The sequence below is a fragment of the Aspergillus fijiensis genome (genome assembly GCF_003184825.1).
Source record: "Aspergillus fijiensis CBS 313.89 unplaced genomic scaffold BO72scaffold_5, whole genome shotgun sequence".
Lineage (NCBI taxonomy): Eukaryota > Fungi > Ascomycota > Eurotiomycetes > Eurotiales > Aspergillaceae > Aspergillus > Aspergillus fijiensis.
Window position 1 is genome coordinate 49,015 of NW_024468981.1, and position 20,599 is coordinate 69,613.

Sequence of the window (20,599 nt, forward strand, 5' to 3'; positions counted from 1 at the left end):
ACGCTTGCCTGGAATTCAGGTGAGTGCGATAGGACGCGCCAACATAATTACAATTTCATCTTCGATAATATAAGACCTAAGCCTGAACAGGATACTCTATAGAAATACTCAGAGGCAACTGGTCTACTATTACAATATTCTCCCCTGCATGAGTACAATTAAATAAACGCTGTCATGATAATAGAGCCTTTCAACCTTCAACACTCCGTCGATAAGAATTAGGCTCATCAACATGCGACGGTGAAGGTCGCGGTAACGGTCGCATAGACAGTGGAGGTCACCACGTCCACGTCCGTCTCGGTCGCCGCGATCGCTGTACTGCTACCGAAGAGGGCAGTGGAAGTGAGGCTCTGGACTGCAGCCGAGCTGGACGGCGCACTAGCTGATGAAGCCGAGAGCTGATGAGCCGGGGTCGACAGGCTTGGCGTCACGCGAACGGATGATGAGGCGGATGACGCTTGCACGGGGAAACTGGACGATGGCCGCACCGCTGCGGATGATGGACGAACGGAGGGGATGATGGTGAATGCGCTGCTGCTGCTCTGCACGGGAACAGAGGTGAAGAGCACCGGGGAGGATGTGGCAGCTGGGCTGCTAGAAGAAGTCATAGCAACAACAGGCGTAGAGGACGATGCTGAAGCAACGGAGGGCGTCGGAATGGGAGTTGAAGTTAAAGTCTGTGCCGTCGAAGTTGGGCAGTTGACCACGGTAGGACCAGTGAAAGTGATGTCGTCGAAATTGACCTCCGAGTTGCTCGAGAAGCTGCCGGCCGTGCAGGTGAAATCCACCATCAATTTGTGGGTTGTACTGGTCGCCGTCCACTGGCCAGTGACGTGGGTCCAGGCACTGCTCGCCGATGTGAGCTGCCCGGTGGCCGCCACATTGCTGCTCTCCGCAGAGTCGATGTAGACGTTGAGCGAACAGGTTCCTGTGCCTATCGACAAGAGTTGCCAGTACAGGCTGAGCGTATAGGTACTCCCCACAGCCAGATCGGTCAGGGTCTGGGAGAGGCCGTTAGAAGCCAAATCGCCATTGATGGCTATGACATAGCTGCCATCGGGGGCTGACGAAGTCCGGTAGGTGTCGTAGACGCTTCCTGCCGCTCCAGTCGCGATAGTCCAGTCTATGGTACCGTCCTCGAAGGAGGGATTCTGGACAGCCTGCTGGACGCTGGTGGTGCAGGCTCCCGTGCCGACTGCGGAAGCGGTGGTTGCGAGCAGGGCCAGCAATGAGCTCCGGATGATCATTTTCATGTTGCAATGCGCCAGTATCACAGACTGAGTGAGCGAGGTGCAATGTATTGACGGATTTAGTCAGGAGAAAGAAGAGATCGACAAGAAAACGAGCGTGATACCGGTCGACGATGGATCAGGAGAGGTCAAACGAGCGACTGGATCCAGGCATTTCCTGCAACTATCCGAGCGATAGAAAAGACGCAGCCCATCAGAAGTGGAAACCAGACAAGACAACGGCCCCTTTTTGAAGGAATGAAGGAAATTCCATTGCCGTCGGTAGAAATTCCCCGAGTTGCAGTCGATACGAGCACCGGCAAAAACAAGCGATCGATCGGCTCGGGCGAGTCTTATTGGTTGAAAGGCAGACGGCCAGCGGAAGATCCACATTTCAGCTGGCTTTAAGAGTTGTTAAGCCTTTGCGAGAAGATCGATGGGGGCAAGGCCTGGGTAGAAAGGTGAAGGTGAAGAGGGAGCGACGAGCGAGAGAAGAAATAAACGAGTCATAAATCATCGCATACAACGTCGTCCCACTCGCCTCTAACCTCCCCTGTGCGGATTGAGGGGATGGCCATGGTACTTTGTTGCGAGTTTGTCGGTAAATATGGTATCATAAACCAACGACCTGAAGCTGTGTGAAGTAGAAGCGTTTCTGCTTAAGACGCCAGATCGTGGCGCTTTTCGGCGTAGTCACTGCCTCGTCGCTGAGCAGTGTCTGCACAACCGACTACGTGACTTCTGTCCTGCCAACTTCGAGTAATGACATCCCTTCTGGTATTACCATCGACACTAGTTCAGTGACTGCCAGTATCTATCGCAACTACTCTGTCTCCAATGCTACCTTCTGGGAGGACATGAGCATCAACTTCTGCGAGGATTCGGAACATGTGTTATACCAGACAAAAATCGTCCCTTGGCTCAGGCATGACTTCGTTAGCCCTTTGTGAGTTGATCCGAAGATATGTTTGTACTCACAAGGAGATAGGACCTGAGCGCGAGGCTTCAGCCAGGGATGATGCTCGATTCAGTTGAACTGAGATATGTGTACTAAGACCGAAGACAATAGACAAGACTGTATACTGACGTTTGCGTGACCTGGATACTAAGCACTAATGTACCGTACACAGAGCCATGTTAGCATCCACAACGAGAGCGACAGCCATTGCGGTAACTTCGGAGCTGGACTCACAAAAACAACACTCGGCTGTCGAAAAGAAAGGTCTCCCAACATAATGTACTGGATGATTTTTACATTCCAGACGAAGGTCTCCTCTCATTTCGTGCTGTGGTTGTTCCTCCACTCCGTCCTTTCGCCAATCGACTTTCACGCCAAGCTCTCAGTGTGCGCGAGTCGGATCATATTGGACCTGGAAGAAGAAAGACCCCGATCAGCGCATGAACACGAAGACATGAACCCAGTTCCTAGCTGGCGAAGACCAATTGGGAAGATTTGAGGACCCCATGACAATTTTGTTCAGTAATGACTGTGATCACGCAGTCATGGTGACAAGCCTCGACCAACAGACATGATAATGTCGTGTGAAGACAATCTGATCTATCCTTCGCGCGTGATGAATGATTGCTTGGAGTAAGCATAAGTGTGTCCGGAGGAGGTGCGTCTGTTCGCCTGTCACCTACAATACCAAGTTCGCTTGGGACCTTCAGGCACGCAAAGAAACGAGCTGCCTCTGCGATCAATTCCTTTGTTGTTCCTCCACTCGCGTCTGTCCGATAATTCCTCGACTCACTGGTACTCGTTCTTGGATTCGGTCTCTTGTCTCGCTTCGTCTAGACGTGGGAAAAGCTGAGGTTCACCTAGCAGAAAACATTCATTAGCATGGCTTTGATCAGGGCAGTGTCGCACTTGGAGAAAATACGCCTAGTCTGAAGCTGATGACAGTGTGCTGGGCTACACAGCCCTTCAGAGAAGCTTTGGCTCAAGAGGCTGGCGAGACAACACTGGTGAGATATTGCGGAGCCTTCTGGCGAGAGCCTTCACTGAAATTGAGCTACTGTCTTCTCGGTTCAACGCCACGAGAGGAGATCAAAAACCTTCTTGTTAGGTAGCAGCCTGTCTTGGAAGCAGAGGCAAAGTTAACTTACTTTTCCCTTTCGAGTCGAAGCTGACGATCGAGGAGTGAGGAAGGGGAGGGTGAGTCGTAGAGTGAAATGCTAGTAGGCGGGTGGAGCTCGCTTGTCAGTGACAAGAGAGATGAAGGCTGGCTCCCCTGGGGCATTCGCACTTTGCTTTTCCTTCTCTTCTCCTCCTCTCCCTCTTCCTCCTCTCCCTCTTCCTCCTCGACCTCCTCTTCATCCTCCTCTTCATCCTCCTCTTCATCCTCCTCTTCATCCTCCTCTTCATCCTCCTCTTCCTCACCACTACCACCACCACCACTACCGCCATGGCCCCCCGCGCCCCAGACGCCCCCCCTGGCCGCCGCAGCAGCGGCGGCAGCGGCACCAGCAGACGCAGCAGCAACAACAACAACAACAACAACAACCCCAGCAAAGAGGAGAAGAAGGTCCTCGTCAGTATACCTTACTCACAAGTAGCGTATCGCGTAGATGTCCACTCAACATATAAGCTAACAGGCTATAGAAACGCAAGCGTTTATGTTATTATTGCGGTTTGCCCGGCCATATCAAGCGGGACTGTCCTCCATATCATCGCTACTTGGCTCAATGCGAGCTTGTAAGTTTAGATTAGGATATAAGCTAGGTTGTCATGTTGATTTCTTTGCTTTCAGGGAAGGCAGATAGCGGAACGACAATACCAAGAGCGCCAGCAGCGGCGGCAGCAGCAGCAACAGCAGCAACAGCAACAGCAGCAGCAGCAGGAACAGGAGCAGGAGCAGCAGGAGAAGCAGCAGCAGCAGCAGCAGCAGTAGTAGTAGTAGCAGCAGTAGTAGTAGTAGCAGCAGCATACCGTTCTGTTTTTTAAATTATTATTGAATGAAAGATCTTCGTCCACTTTTCTACATTCCTTGTGTCCCATAGAACGCAATAGTCCTCGTAATTATAGCTCTGAGAAGTAGTTGTCTATACCTAAAATCCAACCATAAAACCTTCAAAGTACTCATTGACCCATCGAGCAGCTTGCATTCCATCAGGCTCACTCCAACAAGCCGCAGCTCCAACATATCCATCCGGTCTCACAATGACCACCGCCGTCTGCGCCGCATCCGCCTCCCCGAACCACCTCTTCGTACATCCGCCCTTCTCTCCGCCCGCTTCGTCAAGGTACACTGTCCAGCGGCTTCGCTTAAGCATGTCAGGTAGATCTTCAAGCTCAAAGCTTTCGCGTGGGGCCGTGGTGAGCAAGGCGAAGGTTGCGACCTGCGAAACCGTCGTATACCGTGCGTGGCCCAAGTACACATCATCTGTCGCCTGCTTCCGTTTGCTGCTTGCATAGCTCTGGGCTGCTTTCTGGGTTGCTTTGGCCAATGCACTTCCCTCGCCCAGCACCTCCTCACAGAACTTCTGCAGAAACTCGTTCTCACTCCGGATGTCTGGGACAACCAGGTACACCCGGAATTGACCAAGGAGAGGAATATCCAACTGCACTGGCACAGGGTTTGCATCGATGTACCTCGTCACGAGAGAAGGTGGGACGAGAGAACCGGGTTTCACCCTTCCTAAGCCGGAGCTAGTGTGTCCGGTTTGGAGTTGTGTGCCCTCCCATCTTCTCGTGAGCAAGTCTCCTGGAAGGTATTCTGCCCCGAAACCAGCGATAAACCGAATATTATCATCGAAGTTGCGGGCGAGAGCGGCCTCGCCCTGTTCAAAAGCAGCGACATGGCTGGCATCGAAAGCAATCAGGTCGTTGGCTATCTTTCGACGTTCGGTGGAGTAGCTGAATAGGAGGGGTTTTGTAGCGAGACCGCGGGAATGGAGATTGATCTTCCAGGCGAGATTGAGAGAGTCGTGCATGCTGGTGTTGGCGCCTTGCGCGGCAAGAGCGGAGTGGACATGACCAGCCTAGAGTTGTCTTAGTACATGTTGGCTGCATTAAGGAATGTGAGACATACATCACCGGCAATGAAGATGCGATTGTCTGGATCGGAGAAATTGCGCGCGACACGCTGGTTGACTATGTAATTGCCAAACCATTCTACACCGCGGTCAGTCTTCGTTACCTCCTAGCTAGAACAGAAATGCAACAACATACCGATACTCTTCCATTCTAGCGGAAAAGGCTTCATGGCTTCCTGCGCTCGAGCCATGACATACTCCGGTGTAGCCATGGACTTGGGCACCCGCTCACCATCGGTGGCACTCAACTCCACGTATAGTCGAGTCATGTTGCGTTCGCGAGGAATCCACAAGATCGAACCGGCTGTGTGGGACCGGACGGCGACTTTGCTCCAGAGATCAGGGAAGGTAGTCTCGATCTCACCTGTCAATCATAGCAGCGAAGTCAGCTTAAAAGCACCCAGATACTTTCAAAAACCAAACGAACGACTAAAGCACCAAGCTTGGGACAATCGAACGCCAGGTAGAGCTCGAAACATACCATCCAAAACTCCCCACGAAGCATTCGTCTTCTCGCCCTCCAACTGCGCATCGGGAATGAAGTCCCGCACCTTCGACCGGGCGCCATCACATCCAACCAGGTATTTTGCGTAGACGACGCGCTCATCCCCCGTGGTCAGGTCCTTGTACGTGACCTTGAGGTCGCCCGCCTCGTCTTTCTGCACGTCCACGAATTCACTGTTCCGCGAGACTGATCCTCCTCGACTTTCGATGTCCTTGATAAAGACGTCCTCCAGCATGCCCTGGTGGGCTAGCAGAATGTATGGATCGGGGGCTCCGACTAGGTGGTCGGGGTAGTGGATCTTGCGGCCGGTGCGACGGAGGGGTTGCGTGGGTGTAGAGTCCTGCGTGAGGGAGTGGTTAGTGAGTGTGTATGGACATGATCCATGAGAATAGGACAGGGGAAAAGAGGGCGAACGCAATGGGAGAAATACCCAGAATGAGATGTCGTAGACCTTGGCGCCATGTCGCAGTAACGGATCGGCAAGACGAAGCTGTTTCAGCGTTTCGATAGTTTTCGGCTGCAACCCGTCCGCTTTGCCAGTCGAGGTCTGATCGGGACGGTCATCGAGAAGAAGGACAGGAGTGCCGTAACGAAGGAGATTACACCTGTTTGTTTTTAGAATGCAGCTGGAGCGAAGATGGGAAGAGTGTATGAGGGGAAAGCGGGGGAGAAAAGAAAGAGGGGGAAATACGCCAGCATCAAGCCAGAGGGACCAGCCCCGACTATCACCACCGTGGTTGATTCTGGAGGAGTCATCTTTTGGCTATTCACTAATGCTATGGGATAGAAAATATTCAGAAGCTGAACACCGAGTATATTTAATCCGACTGAGTCGAGTTGGTGTGCGGAGTATTGTAGGAGATTCGGGAGGAAGACCGACCCCCACCCCCACCTTTGTTATTGCTTGCGACCGCGAGAAGCATAGTCCCGATCCACTATCTTAGCTCGTAGCTTGCTATCGAGTACAGTAGCTATCACAGTCAACCATGCTTCGAACACTACCATTTTGTCACACCACCATCGACCACGATATCACCCCCAGTCATATACGAGCTAGCATCACTAGCCAGGAACACACATGCGCCCATGATATCCTCCGGCTCGGCCAGGCGACCGTTCATCGCATCGCGTTTCCACTCTTCGACCAGGTGGGGGAACTGCCACGGTTAGCTTCGTCGCTATCTTATCGGAGATCCCACCTACAGCAGCCGTCATTTCCGTGCGAACATATCCCGGTGAGATCGAATTGACTCGGATGTTCTGTCTTCGTCAGCGCTCGCTCACTCTGGCAGACCTGCAAGAGACGCGCACATATTGGGCCAATTCCTTGGCAATGGCCGGACACATCGCCCTCACGGCCCCCTTGGAACCACAATACGCGCTGCACAGTTGCGACCGCACAGCGATGTGGCTGGCCATGCTGGCAACCAAGACAATACTGCCCTTTTGTGTTCCATTGGCGATCATCTGCCTTGCCGCGCGTTGGGCCGTCATGTGCACGCCCAACACGTTGACTCCGAGAAGAGCGGCGTGGTCCGCGTAGGTGAACTCTAGGAAGGGTTGGTGACGATTGATCCCCGCGCAAGGAACACAGATATCGAGAGCGTTATCGAAGTCTGTTTGGAAGGCTTTAAAGCCGGCATCGAGGGACTCTTCGGAGGAGACATCCACCCTAGGTAGTCAGCGATGGACACTTGTTGCAGTACAGGATAGAGTGTTTACTTGTAGTATGCAGTACGCACGCCGCACTCGGTCGCGATAGCTTCGAACTCTGCTTCGGGGGGAATCACGTCAAAGACAGCCACATTGGCACCGGCTTCGGCCAGACCGCGTGCGAATGCCAGGCCACACCCGCGTGCACCGCCAGTGACTAATGCAGTTCGACCTTGAAGGGAAAACTGACAACTTAGCTTGGGTTTTAGAGTCAAAGGGTCAACTTACTCGAGACATGATGATGATGATGATGATGATGGCGTAGGGATTGTATGATCCGACCGGTTGAGCTCTGGTTGACCTGTAGGTAGATTGTGATGAGAGTGGTTATAAATAGGCTCGATAAGATAACCCGTTGTCAATTCAACTTCACCCCCATTCTTGTCACCTCCACCTTCACCACATTTGGGCCTGGTATAATTGTCGCACTTCTAGCCCAAAGTGCACAAACAATCTTCTCAACTTGCACAAGCGACCAAAATCATCATGGCTCATCCCATTCATGTCAAAGAACCACAAACTCGACCGGAGACGTGTTCTCTTGAGGTAATACAGTCCTCCCCGCGATCCCACCCCATTCCCGAACATGACGGCTGATGCGACCGCGGTTCTAGATAATCGTCATCGGTGCCGGTCTTGCCGGACTAGGCACCGCCATTGCCTGCGCTCTTGCTGGACACAAGGTACACATCCTTGAAGCGACCTCGTCGATCCGAGAAGTTGGTGCTGGCATTCAAGTTCTGCCCAACAGCTCCCGAGTGCTCACACACTGGGGACTTCTTCCCCGTCTCACCCCGCACATGACCTCTCCCCGCGTCTGTAACTTCCTCCACTGGAAAGGCGAGACCATCAGCAGCCTAGACTTCCACGCTTCCGAATCGCAGTATCCCGGCACGTGGTATCGTGATTTTCACCGCGCAGATCTGCAGCGATGTTTGTTGGAGAGAGCGGAGGAACTCGGGGTGAAAGTCACTTGCGGAGCGAGGGTCGTGGATGTTGTGCCGGAGGTTGTTTCTAGCGGTACGCCAGATGGCTGGGCCAACACTGCCACTGTCATTGCAGCGGACGGACGAGAATGGATTGGGGATTTGGTAATCAGCGCCGATGGGGTATTTGGGACCCTGAGTGAGAGAATGCTGCAGCGCCATGACCCACCCGTCAAGACAGGGGATCTTGCGTATCGCTTGCTGCTGGATACGGAGAAGATGTTGCAGGATGAAGAGCTGAGGGACTTCGTTGTCAATCCCCAGGTGAACTATTGGTTGGGACCGGGGAAACATGCAGGTATGTGTTCCTAGTAAAGCGAAACTTTGGCCAAGACAAACTAACGAGCACAGTCAACTACGTCCTTCGCCAAGGCGAACTGTTCAACATGGTCCTCCTCGTACCGGATGATATTCCCGAGGAATCGCTGGCCACCACGGTCGAAGGAAACGTGGAGGAAATGTGTGGTTTGTTCGAAGGGTGGGATCCGAGGTGAGCTGTTTCGGTCCGCCAACAATGCGAACCAGCACTAAGAAACAGGATCCAAAAACTCCTCAAACTGTGCCAATCAGTCCAGAAGTGGCGTCTGTGTATTCGATTTGGCGACTGCGACTGGGCCCATCCTTCAGGTTCGTGGATTATGCTTGGGGATGCAGTGCATGCAACACTGCCTTACCTTGCGTCAGGGTACGTCGCCTCTCATGCTGCGAAGACAACGCTAACGAGCCCAGGGCCGGAATGGCATTTGAAGACGGTGCTGTCCTTGGAGAGTGTCTCTCGCGCCTACCGTCTGATCCTTCGATCGATAAGACCTCACCCGCATTCCTAGAAGCGAAACGCCATGCGTTGGCTGTGTTTGAGAAATGTCGAAAACAGAGAACCAAGATGGTGGTGGAGAGGGGAAACGTACAGCAGTATCTGTATCACTTGGACGATGGGCCGGAGCAGGAGGAACGCGACCGCAAGATGCGGATGGTGCCCACTCCAGAGGGTGAGGCTTTGGCATGGAGAGACCCCGGCTTGGCCCCGAAGCTGCTGGGCTATGATCATATTGCAGATGTGAGTAGTCATTGGACCACCAAGATGTAAAACTGACGGAAGTAGGTGGATCGGAATTGGAGTTTTTGCGAGAAAGATACGGAGATCCGCGAAGCAAGGCTTTGAGTATAGGTCACACTCACATGGTTCAGAATATATATTTGGAAGTAGATAGTGAACATTAAGACTTGAATGCTTGTGGTCTGAACAGTTAGAAGCACCATGAGTGAAGAAGAGAGTCTTTCAAAGTTTGAACTATGTTGACTTCAAGTCAAAAACGAAGATGATGCACAAATGCCTATATTATATACAGTATTCAAAAGCGTGTATCAAGCCAGGTCATCCATCAAGGAGACCGTCATACAAAAGAAATGCCAAAACAGAACAGGACATAGGAAATCAAACAAAGGAAAGATAGGTAAGGAGCGACTTTCGTCCGGTAGCAACCGTGACTATACTATACAAATCCATCCCGAGTCCCGCCGGGCACCGGAGTTGTGGTGGTTTCCCAATTCGAAAGCTCCCTGAGTCGCGGCGCCCGTACATCATGCCTGCGTGCCTGCATGCCCGACAGCCTGAGGCCGCCACAATCATCCCCTCTTCAGTTCCGCATGCTCACTCTCTAGACAGGAAATTTCACTCCCGTCCGATCGGTCAACCGGGGTTGGGACAAGATTCGAGGCAGAGCTCGGGCTTTGGGGTCCTGGTTGAATCGAAGTCGATCTCGCTTCAAGCTGAACAACTTGACCATAGCCCCCATTGCCTGCTCCTCACCCAACTGAATCTTGTCCAACTCTTTGTCACCAACCCCCTCCAACGACAGGTCCTTGACACACGCTGCCACCATCCAGCGAGCCAAAACCTCAATATCCCGCGCATTGCTCCAACACGGGAACATTGAAAGAATCTGGATGGCACGGGTGAACTCACGATGGCTCGGGGTGCGAGGGTCGGTCAAGTAGAGTCGAGGCCCGGGGACCTTCTGCTCCGTCAACCGTCGATCCAGCAGTCTCAGACATTCTCTGGGGGTCGGGTTGCGGAAAATAATTTCCTCTTGGAACAATGCTGCCAGGCGAGGTCGATTGGCGAGCATCTGGTCCATCTCCTGGGCGGGTCCAGCCAGTACCACCACGGTCTGATCCAGATACCGAGGGAGTTGGTAGACGAACTCATCCACCGCATGCTTCGTGGGTCCCTCCACCTCGCCCAAGCGATGCGCATCCTCGATAAACAAAACCCGACCGCGACTACGGTCGAGTTGGGCCGTTGCGCGAATCGCGGTGGGATACATGTGCGGAGCGAGCAGATCGGCAATCGAACAGGGCACCAGCTCACCATGAGACAACACCCCCATTTTGTAGTAGAGGGTCCCAAGCTCGCGGGCGACAGTCTTTTTTCCTGTGCCTACAAACATTGTTAGTATTCACATCTGATCAGTATTGGGTAGGAAACTCACCAGATGCTCCCTTGAACACAAATCCGCAAGGCATCCGCTTGCCCGGGTTTAGCCCTTGCATCCAGGCGATCTTCATCTCGTGGTGATACCGCTTCAGAACAGAAATAATATCGTCAGGGACGATGGAATGGCGTAGCTCCTCGCGGAAGCCCAAGGCGGGTGTACCGCCGACCAGCTCGGGGTTAAAGTCTCTTCCTTCAAGTATACGAGGAATTGACTCGCCCTTTGCGCCGACCCGGGTGCGTCGCTCAAAGTGATATTGCGCCGCTGCCAGAAGATGTTCGACGGCACGGGCGTGGTCAAAGTCCTGGCGCATACGGGCCGTGTCGAGCATGTCCAAAGCGGCTTGAAAGGCGTCGGGAGTGACGTCCAAGTCCTGCTCGCGGAGCTTGCTATGAAAGAGCTCTTCTAGATGATCGCGTGTAAGGGGTGCGAAGCGCACAAGCTGAGTGTCAAGAGCGCGACTCAGACGTGAGCGCGATACGGTCTGATGCAGAATGTGGCTGACGGCATCGTGTGCACCGACCACAACAGTGCAGTGGTTGTCCCGTGGAATCCACAGGTTCTCCAGGGCAGTCGCGTCCAGCGCAGTCTGACCCCGAGACAAATCTTGGCGGTCGGCATCAATGTCGATGACAAGGACACTCCCGTTGTTGCTCTCGACAAGAGTGCGGATACTGTCTGCATCGAGTTGCGAGAGAGCTGACCAGGGTTTGACCCGAACTGTGACATGTTAGTACATATCATTTGCATCAAAAACTTGACTTACCCTCTCCATTTGTCAACAGTCCCAACTCGAGGAGTATCTGCGCATATAACCGAACTGCCGTGCTCTTTCCGGTGCCTGGTGGCCCCGCAAACATGCGATTTACCCTGAGAGGCAGACGACGCTGATTGCGAACCTCCCGGTGGTAGTTCTCCTCGGTCACATCAAACACTTCGTTGATGGACATCTGCAGGGAGTCCTGACCGACAAGCTTCTGCATAGCCGCCCATGCCTCGCTGTGCGCGCGTGTTTGCTCTGGTCGTGGGCCCAGCAGATCGTCCTTGGAGAAGAAGAAGTAGTCTACTTCATCCATACCGCTGTCTTGCTGATCCGCTAGACAGTGAGCCTGGCGCTGCGCGACCGTCTTCACCAGCTCACGCACGGCATGGGCGTTCGTGAAGCCCGAGACGGCGCGCCCGCGCGCCAGTCTTCGAGCTGCTGCCTGAACATAGGGGCCCTCGAGACCACCTTCAACCTGCATGCGACCCTGGTACTCGATTACAATGCGACGAGCGAGAAGCTGGGCGAGGTCGCTACGATCAAAGTCATAGAACCGCAATGTGCTGCAGATCCGTTGCTGCAGACGCGGGTGATCGCGCAGGAAGGTCGTTAGCGCTGACTCCTCGCCAGAGAAGATCACCACTATGCGGCCTTTCTTGCGCTCGAGAGCCTGCAAGACACTTGCAAGAATCTGCTCTGTTGCTTGGGGTGAGATAGACTCTCCCAGCATGTGTGGTTGGTCGACGATAAGAACACCCGCTGTGTGGGCCAACGAATCCACGTCAGCGATACGGTCAATCATCTGCTTGACTTCGTCCGGTCCCTGGCTGGCGAGGTCGAGTCCAGTCGTCTCACACACAGCTTGCGAGTCGCAGATCCCAAGAGCATAGAGCATCTTTGCGTAGATGCGGGCGACGGTAGTTTTGCCTAGAAGGGTCAGCGACAACTCGAACGACTCAACCAGATGATAAGTGACAACTCACCCGTGCCTGGATTACCCACACAGGCCATGTTGTACCATTCGTTTTTGGGGTCACGACCGTGTCGCCGACAGATTTGCACCCAAGTCTGCACACCGCGCAACTGGCGCTTGACGTTCTCGTGGCCGACAAGACTGTCTAGCTCGTCAAGAGCTTCCTGTCGCGCAGTTTCGCGATCCTGGTGGTCGCGCTCCGCCAGCTCCTCGGCGGTTTGCTGAGGGTGTTCGACCATGACGGGTGTATCGGGTGGGGAGGGTGGAAGCTGGGTTTGTGTCGGTGTTGAGGTCTGAATCTGAAGCTGCGGTCGCATCTTCGCTGATTGTGGGGTTTGTGTCTGGGTCTGAGCCTGTGTCTGTGTTTGTGTTGATACTGATTGCTGTGGCTTCTTCGACCATAGCGAGAAGGGGAAGAAAGGAAATCGAGATGTCGCCGATGGGCGAGTCATCGAGCAGTCCATGCTGCGCAGAGGTTTGAGTAGTGGTGATAGCAGCTTCACGACGATTGGAAGCATGTGGAGGGTGTTAAAGAATCACAAGTTCGGATCTTTCAACAGTCAGTCAAGTGTGTGTAGGAGAATTAAGTCTGGGGATTGTTGGCCGTGGACCATGGTTATTATACTGTGTCAGACGTTCGCTGGGCAGCGAAAATCGCCGAGGTGAAGCCAGGCAGGCCATCATCGATAGCACTGAGTTGGAGACCTATGACAGGGCGACAGGTAGTGAAGTGAGTGGTTGGTTCTTTTCCCCGTCGGTTGTCAAAGTGAAGCCATAGATTCACCGCCACTTCAGCCCAACATGAAGGTGGACGGTGCAATGGCCACACCTCCAGGAGAACGACTTTCGAGGAACCAACGAGTCCATGAAGCTGATTCAAGCCTCGAAAACCACAACCAATGTCTTTCCTATACTCTGAAACACGGACAAGTTGAAACAGCAGGGCAAGGACCAGCAGGCGGCCTGTTAGGAGGATGAGGTGGAGGGGATGTCTGGAGATGCGGCACTGCACCAAAACCGCCGGGCCGCATTAGGCGGATGTGGTGATCTGGCTTGGCTGCGCTGGGCCTATCATATTCGTCAAGGTGGCTGCCGATCATTTCCCCGGGGATCCTCGCCTCGGCCAACTTGCTACTTACCTATCTAGGTTACATAGTAGTAGTAAGGTATGATGTCCACTGTATTTTGTTCCTGTCGATGTGGCTCGTCTTGTGAGGCTTACTCCAATACCTTATTTAGGTATACTAGATGTAGTCATCCAATTCATGCGACCAACCAGGCAAGCGATCGCGTGGCGTAATTCCACGATATGCACTGCATGAGAGGGGCTATGTCCCTGATTTTTCTTGCCCCTCTCCGAGAAATGCAGATAAGAGCACTGCCCCCGCCTCATTGATAGCCATGGCGCGCTTGAATCCCAAATTCGCTCGGACCAACACTGCCTCGGCTCTGGTCTGAACAACACCACAAGAGTGGATATCCCACGGAACTGGAAAGGCTGCCCCGTAATCCTTTTGCGCCTTGTCAGTCCGATTGGGCGGTTCCTGAACTCGACTCCTGACTAGGTTGCGGAGCCCAATTCCCCGCGGCGGTCGCATCGTCTGGCGTCAAGCGCGGTTGATGCTCTGGACTTCCACTGCTCTATTCATCGTACCTGTTGGGGTGCATGACCGGATTATCTTGACAGTCATATGGGCTTTGTAGTGGAAGGTATCCGTACATGCTATGTCTAACGATCCTCATTCTCCAAGTAGTCAGTTTCGATTGTATGTACTGGCAGCGCATTTGCTGCTGGTTGCTCTTCTGAGTAGATTCCATGATCATGAGCACCTGATTTGTCTTTGAATGATTTATTGTGTGATACTTTACATCACTGCTCCCGCCCATCCCTGATCGCTCTCATTGCTATTCATCCCTGATATCACCAAGTCCATTGTGACGAAATCCTGAGTGTGGCATATTGCTCACCGCCTCGAATGGTTCTTCGATACTGAGTCCGCAACATCTCACTACTCACTACTTACGGATTCTCAGACTCAAACTCCCCCCTGCTCGCATCTCTCCCCTCTCATCTCTCCCCTCTCACCTTTCCCCATCATGTGCTTATACTGCTCCATCTCTTCTTCCCATCCACTATATGCCCAAATACACCGAGTCCTTTGAATTCTCCGAGCTGCAACTATGACCTCCATCTATCGAGTCCTACAGCGCGACGAAGACAGCTGTGCAGCAAAGTGACCACCGGCCTCTTCTCACTCCGAGCATCAGATCGTTCTCAAGAGCATCACTGACTCAAGATCGTGACTAACGCGTGCTTTAAGCTTGATACACACGGTTCCACATCCTCGATTCTGAATTCTAACCAGCCTGTCGCTACACCTGTATGCGATTCGAACCATGTGAGCATTTCGTGGAGTCGCCTCCACGTCCAGACCCAGTCAATTCAAAGGCACATACTTAACCTCTTCCTGCTGCTACCATTATGGTTAGATATGTCCGAGTATCCTAGGAGAGAGTGTCACATCCACCAGTAAGCCATGCAAAGGTCCTTTGCCCAACCCGTGTCAGTTGCCAAATCGATTGACAAGGTAAAAGGCTGCTCAACACGTCATATCAGACCTGCCTAACTCACTTCTATTGAAAAGTTACCATGTCTCATGGATAAACCTGAATAGTGCATGTAAAGTAAGTCCTCCAGGTACGTTCTTTTCCTTCCATTTTCTCGTTCTTCCACCTTGGAATTCCACACAATCTTTCCCAATTCAACCTCTCTTCATGTCCTGGCGTCCTTTCCTGTCAAATATATCATTCAACCTTTCCACAATCAATACTTCCATTAGCACAGACATCTGGTCAGGAAAGCGGTTCCTGTATGTTTATGAGCCTTCCCATCGTCCCATGATCTTACACTCTTTGCACTGTCTTCTAGAAGTTGCTGCCAACTAATCTTGTCAGCCCCGCAACTTTAGGTACCGTTTTTCTCTCAAATCCGGCTCGAGAACATCCTTCAGATCCATCGTTCCGAGTCCCAAGTTCCTTCGTCAACGGGGTGCAACTTGGACTTTCCTACTCGGTCGCGTTACGATTGAAGCAAAGCCCACGTATGTACAGCCACACTATTAAGATCTCTGGTTCTTGTCACATCGGAGCCTCAAATTGAACTCAACGACTGACAGACTGCCTTGTGGAACAGTTCTAGGGGTCCCCTATCTACCGAATAGGCACGAGCACGGCACCCAATACCGCTACTCCAAGTCTACCTATTGCGTTGTCATTGTACGAGTACTGACATTGGATACACTTAGCCCTACTCCACCATGCTTACTGGTTTCTTCGCGAAGGTCGCGGCCACGGGAGGTAACCAGGCCCAGTGGGGGACTGCTCCCGTGGTGGACAGCACTTGTGAGACGCGGACTTCGGTCCTCCCAACAGGCCTCCGGGATGAGGGGCTTCTCGCTGTCGGGGGTGTGCAAGACTCACCAGCCGCCCCCAAAATCTTAGGATACAAGAGAAAGAAAGGCTGAGTTTGATCACTCGTTTCTGGGTGATGTCACGGGACTATTTGACCAAGGCCACGGAGGGTCCGCGTACGCGGTGGACAGTTTAGTGAGGTACGGACTCCGGTCCTCCCGATGCCTTAAGGCTGAGGGGCTTCTAGCTGTCCAGGGTGTGCATGGTTTACCAACCACCCTCCAAGATTTGGAAACGGGTGGATGAATTGATGAATTGCTCTCACTATGATCACTCGTTTATGGCGGTGTCGCGGGAACCAGCAGTCAGGTCCAAGGAGTGTCTACTCGGGCGGTATGGACAGTCTTGTGAGGCACGAACTCCAGTCCTCCCAATATGCCTCTGGGCTGAGGGGCTTCTATCTGTCTGGGGTATTTACCTACCACCCCAAGGTCTTGGGACACAAACGGAAGAAAGGCAGCCTTGCTAAATGGGATCGACGGGTTAACCAGTGTCTAATCTAGAAGCAAGGACAGGTTCCGCGTGTCGGCAGGTTCGAGCGCCATGACGATTGTCGATTGTTCCAGCGATTAGCCAGTCCACAAGCAACATGAAAGAGGTCCCGCGTGTCGGCGGGATCAAGCGTCATGATAATTGTTAAAGTGCATGTGTGTTGCACGAGCGAGAGTGAAGTCTGAGCGCTATCAGGATCTTTAAAGCATTGCCCGTTGCACCAGCAAGGACGAGAACTGAGCGCTATGATGAGTCTTCGAGTAGTGCCCGTTACACGAGCAGGAACAAATTCTGAGCGCTATGATGACTTCTATGTTATTGCCTGTTGCATGAGCAAGAACGAGGTCCCGCACATCATCAGCAGAATCACACGCTATGAAAATAATCAGTCAGATGATCCGCTCTTCAGAATGCTTTTGATGCCATCATCCAGACTCCTCCTATTCGGATCGGCCGCCACGAGATAATCAAATAAGCGATTGGGAAATCGACAAGTACAAACAGGAGGCCCCGAGCCGGTCCTATGAAAGTCTATACCCTCGTTTTCTTACATTTCCCTACACAAATGATCGATAACAGGTTGGTTTCTCTCGCTTTTTGAATATAGCCTGCATCGAACTCTTATGCAACAGAGGCCCTTAAAGTGCTGATCTGGTCGAGTCTAAGTACGCACTACTCCGCAGTCCAACAGCTCTATCGCGGATTCTGCCATTCCTAGCGCCAGTCTCGCTCTCGTTTGGCACGTCAGATTCAGGGGGGCGAAGATCATGGAGGTCGAGCCTTGCTTATCATATCTCCCCAGGGACGGTCACTACTCAGACATCATTGAAGGGTTTCTGGGGTAATAGGGGAATGTTCATTCACACTTCATTCCCTGACAATGGGATTGATCGATTGAAATGAGTCTATTAAGTCTATACCCTATACCTGGTATGTATGTATACTTTTAAGCTGCAATGATCCGAGAGGTTGGGAGAAGGGAATGAAACAAAGTTTAAGCATCTTCCACCCCCTTTCCCCCGCGCCGCCCTTTCTTTAGGGTGTGAAGCACATATACTATACTCGTCAACAGGCCCAACCCGCCTAAACCGATCCCCATATAAAATGCGCCGCGGTACCCAACCAACGTGTCATGGAACGTCTTCCCGCCGTGGTTGACATGCACCTCGACGGTTCCCGCGAATCCTAGACCTAACGAGATACTGTAATTCACGATCGTGCACACCAGTGACGCCGCAACGCCCTGGTGCTCTCTGCCCACGGCGTCACTCAGCACAACCGTCGCAGCAGGGAAGGACATGTCCATCCCGAAGGGGATGACGATGAGCGTAACGAACGAGAGCGCCCAGTACGTCTGATGCACGGGCATAATAGCTGAGAACACATTGCCCAGAGTGAACGCCACCATGGCCATGACCATGATCCACCCGGGGTGCAGGCGACTCAGCAGGTGGCCTGTCGAGAACGCAGCGATGATCCCCATAACCGTGGGCGGGAGGAACTGCACGGACGCAAGGATGGGATGCACTCCGCGGATGTCCTCTAAAAACCGCCAAAAGTAGTAGATCCAGATGCCGAAACTGGCCCAGCCGCAGGCGATGCAACCAAGAATAAACGAGACGTCCGCATTCAGGGCGTGGAAAGGGATGAGCGGATTACTCGAGAAGCGGATCTCCCACACGAAGAAGCCGGCAATGATCAATAGGCCGATGATCAGCAGAATGTATACGTAGGGCTGCTCCCAGCCGACGACAGGGGCTTGGTTCCAGGCGATGTTGACGAGGACGAGACCTGTGACGCCCAGGGTTGCGCCGATGAGGTCCATCTCGGCGCAGAGGGCTCGGAAGGAGAGGGTGCCGATGCGCGGATCTCTGGGCTCGGGCGGGATGGCGTAGATGCCCAGGATAGCCAGCACGAAGCACCAGATGGCCATCGACCACCAGATCCACGGCCACCAGGCGAGTTGGGCGAAGACGGCGGCGAAGATAGCGCCGATGACGGAGCCGTTGGGGGCCATAGCGCCGAAAAGAGCGAAGACCATATGCTTCTTCTTACCAGGGCGGTAAGTAGCACCGAGGATGGCCAAGCCGTTGGGAAGCAGCATGGCAGGGCCCAGGCCTTGGAGTGTGCGTGCGAAGATGAAGAGGATGTAATTGGAGTAGACGCTCACGCCGGCGACCATGGACCAGAGCGCGAACCACAGGAAGCCGATGATGAACATGAGGCGGTACCCGAAGAGATCGCCCAGTCGGCCAAAGAAGAGAATGAAAGTGCCGACGGTGAGCGAGTAGCCTGCAATCAGCCAGCTCAGAATGCCTGGCTGCGTGATGTTGAGTCCATCGCCGATGATGTCCAGCGGTGCAAGACACACTCCCAACGCGGCTTGGGTCATGAACTGTGCCATGCATACCACCAACACAAAGATGAGCTCGTGGATTGGATTCCAGTGATCTGCGGCCGAGCGCATGGATTCGGTTCGCGTGAGGTCGGAGTCCTGTGGACGGTCATCTTCACTTTCTCCGTTAATGGAGTGCTTGGTCGAGCTCGACAGCGACATCTTGCGGCCTGGAATATCAGGCAGCGAGGCGGGATCGTTTCCCAACGTCGGATCTGCGAGGCGAATTGAAGCTGTTGTCGATGGCGCGCGCTGATTCTAAAAGGTCGATTTTGCCAGATATAAGGATGTTGACCACTTTGAGGGTGAGTTTTCTGACTCGGAGCAGAGTCAAATCCAGGTTGAAAAGAGCTGGGGTCGAGAGGGCTGAAGTAAGAAGTCATTCAGCATCCAAGTGGGAGATGTGGGGCATGTGGGACTCTCGCAGCAGTGGGAAAGTGGGAGCACTCAAGAGGATTACTCGTGGGTGAGGTGGAAGGAATCCCTCTTGAGTCAGTCGAGGCAAGGAAAGCAGACTCCTCTCGATAACATATGCATTGATGGAGAGGGTCATCTGGTGTTCGCCATCGCAGGCCTGAAGTCCTCATCGGATTACTGGCCAGTGACATCACCGACGGAGGTTAACTGAGTTAAAGACTCTCCTAGACCTGAACCGATCACTTCCTTCGCGGGCCCCACTACCCTTCTTGGACGGCAAAATCGAAGGGTCCGGCCACTGCTGTCTGCGATTCGCAATTTTATCGATTTTTGCCAATCCAAGAGATCATGTGGGGTTGCAAGATGATCTCTTCCAAACTGGAGCGGTCGGAAAGAACCTCGAATACATTCTATTTGCAGTACCTCCGCATATGGTGGCCCTGCGCTTTCCCAACTGCAACCGGCTCATACACCGACAACATATATATTGAAAAGGCACAGGATGCAGCATACCACTATGCTAAATAGCAGAACAGTTACCGAGGGTCAATAAAAGAACCAGAAGCAAGGAGTAGAAGTAGGGTAGAGTTACATATCCTAGTGAATATGGGACTGGTCGTACTAGGTATATTGAGAAAGGAGGAAGACGGCCCGCATTGCTATGTACTCTACAGCGAGTTGCGCTGGCGCACTGACGGGACGCCCGGAAGCCATTTCCTAATCCGCCCCATATCGCGGCCTGGCGGCCTGAGTACCTGAATGCCTGAGGCAGGGAATCACGGGTCTAACACGGGATGACCGGAAAGGGTCTAGTCGCGGTCACGCGTGCTAGGCCAGATTTTTCTCCACGTATCATGGTGGACAGGCAGCTGCAGAGCCAGTAACTACTCAGCAACTTGCACTTACAACAATCCACACTGCTCAACGCGCACGCAAAGCACCAGGATTGTGATTGATCATGTCTCAGGCAACAGAGCTGTAAGCATACTACTACACTTTCTGTCTCCCAATTTGGCCGCAATTGCGAAATGATACGATTTTTCAATCCAGAACATCGGTCGACCACTGCGATGATGTCATGACCACACCGCCGGCAGTGAGTGGAAAGAAACAGTCTCTTGCAGC

The 20,599-nt window shown here is 53.0% G+C and overlaps 7 protein-coding genes across 7 annotated transcripts; 3 read left to right on the top strand and 4 right to left on the bottom strand.

Annotated features, from left to right (window-relative positions):
* Positions 1-91: 91 nt before the first annotated feature.
* Positions 92-1,449, bottom strand: BO72DRAFT_444395 (uncharacterized protein). Its single transcript, XM_040943796.1, has one exon. The coding sequence runs from the start codon at positions 1,251-1,253 to the stop codon at positions 228-230; it is 1,026 nt and encodes a 341-aa protein (XP_040805344.1). The 5' UTR covers positions 1,254-1,449; the 3' UTR covers positions 92-227.
* A 2,185-nt stretch (positions 1,450-3,634) lies between these two features.
* On the top strand, positions 3,635-4,120 carry BO72DRAFT_492163 (uncharacterized protein; the record flags this gene model as incomplete). The annotated part of the gene is made up of 3 exons (XM_040948265.1): positions 3,635-3,760; positions 3,832-3,924; positions 3,980-4,120. The coding sequence occupies 3 exons, from the start codon at positions 3,635-3,637 to the stop codon at positions 4,118-4,120; spliced, it is 360 nt and encodes a 119-aa protein (XP_040805345.1).
* Positions 4,121-4,277: 157 nt separating this feature from the next.
* On the bottom strand, positions 4,278-7,719 carry BO72DRAFT_492164 (FAD binding domain protein; the record flags this gene model as incomplete). The annotated part of the gene is made up of 10 exons (XM_040948266.1): positions 4,278-5,210; positions 5,261-5,343; positions 5,401-5,628; positions 5,746-6,109; positions 6,200-6,374; positions 6,772-6,926; positions 6,973-7,029; positions 7,081-7,441; positions 7,492-7,667; positions 7,711-7,719. The coding sequence occupies 10 exons, from the start codon at positions 7,717-7,719 to the stop codon at positions 4,278-4,280; spliced, it is 2,541 nt and encodes an 846-aa protein (XP_040805346.1).
* A 249-nt stretch (positions 7,720-7,968) lies between these two features.
* On the top strand, positions 7,969-9,555 carry BO72DRAFT_465278 (FAD dependent oxidoreductase; the record flags this gene model as incomplete). The annotated part of the gene is made up of 5 exons (XM_040946695.1): positions 7,969-8,028; positions 8,097-8,766; positions 8,820-8,958; positions 9,007-9,153; positions 9,198-9,555. 5 exons carry the CDS (start codon positions 7,969-7,971, stop codon positions 9,553-9,555), a joined length of 1,374 nt encoding a protein of 457 aa, XP_040805347.1.
* Positions 9,556-10,079: 524 nt separating this feature from the next.
* GbpA lies at positions 10,080-13,412 on the bottom strand. The gene is made up of 4 exons (XM_040939621.1): positions 12,710-13,412; positions 11,730-12,653; positions 10,961-11,683; positions 10,080-10,908 (listed from the first exon to the last, which is right to left on the bottom strand). The coding sequence occupies exons 1-4, from the start codon at positions 13,215-13,217 to the stop codon at positions 10,127-10,129; spliced, it is 2,937 nt and encodes a 978-aa protein (XP_040805348.1). The 5' UTR covers positions 13,218-13,412; the 3' UTR covers positions 10,080-10,126.
* Positions 13,413-14,851: 1,439 nt separating this feature from the next.
* On the top strand, positions 14,852-16,286 carry BO72DRAFT_206329 (uncharacterized protein). Its single transcript, XM_040939622.1, has 5 exons — positions 14,852-15,098; positions 15,174-15,229; positions 15,345-15,397; positions 15,669-15,800; positions 15,893-16,286. The coding sequence occupies exons 2-5, from the start codon at positions 15,192-15,194 to the stop codon at positions 16,198-16,200; spliced, it is 531 nt and encodes a 176-aa protein (XP_040805349.1). The 5' UTR covers positions 14,852-15,098; positions 15,174-15,191; the 3' UTR covers positions 16,201-16,286.
* A 1,327-nt stretch (positions 16,287-17,613) lies between these two features.
* Positions 17,614-19,663, bottom strand: BO72DRAFT_444399 (MFS transporter). The gene has a single exon (XM_040943797.1). It carries the CDS (start codon positions 19,217-19,219, stop codon positions 17,657-17,659), a length of 1,563 nt encoding a protein of 520 aa, XP_040805350.1. The 5' UTR covers positions 19,220-19,663; the 3' UTR covers positions 17,614-17,656.
* Between the last annotated feature and the right edge of the window lie 936 nt (positions 19,664-20,599).

What these genes read in the sequence shown, in the direction of transcription:
- BO72DRAFT_444395 (XM_040943796.1), bottom strand. Translation starts at nt 1,253, where the DNA reads ATGAAAATGATCATCCGGAGCTCATTGCTGGCCCTGCTCGCAACCACC.
- GbpA (XM_040939621.1), bottom strand. Translation starts at nt 13,217, where the DNA reads ATGCTTCCAATCGTCGTGAAGCTGCTATCACCACTACTCAAACCTCTG. An exon ending in TGTGGGTAATCCAGGCACGG is followed by an intron (nt 12,654 to 12,709) that starts GTGAGTTGTCAC and finishes TGACCCTTCTAG; the next exon opens with GCAAAACTACCGTCGCCCGC. An exon ending in TGTGTTCAAGGGAGCATCTG is followed by an intron (nt 10,909 to 10,960) that starts GTGAGTTTCCTA and finishes CAATGTTTGTAG; the next exon opens with GCACAGGAAAAAAGACTGTC.
- BO72DRAFT_206329 (XM_040939622.1), top strand. Translation starts at nt 15,192, where the DNA reads ATGTCCGAGTATCCTAGGAGAGAGTGTCACATCCACCA. An exon ending in AGAGAGTGTCACATCCACCA is followed by an intron (nt 15,230 to 15,344) that starts GTAAGCCATGCA and finishes TCTATTGAAAAG; the next exon opens with TTACCATGTCTCATGGATAA. An exon ending in ATGTAAAGTAAGTCCTCCAG is followed by an intron (nt 15,398 to 15,668) that starts GTACGTTCTTTT and finishes CCGCAACTTTAG; the next exon opens with GTACCGTTTTTCTCTCAAAT.
- BO72DRAFT_444399 (XM_040943797.1), bottom strand. Translation starts at nt 19,219, where the DNA reads ATGTCGCTGTCGAGCTCGACCAAGCACTCCATTAACGGAGAAAGTGAA.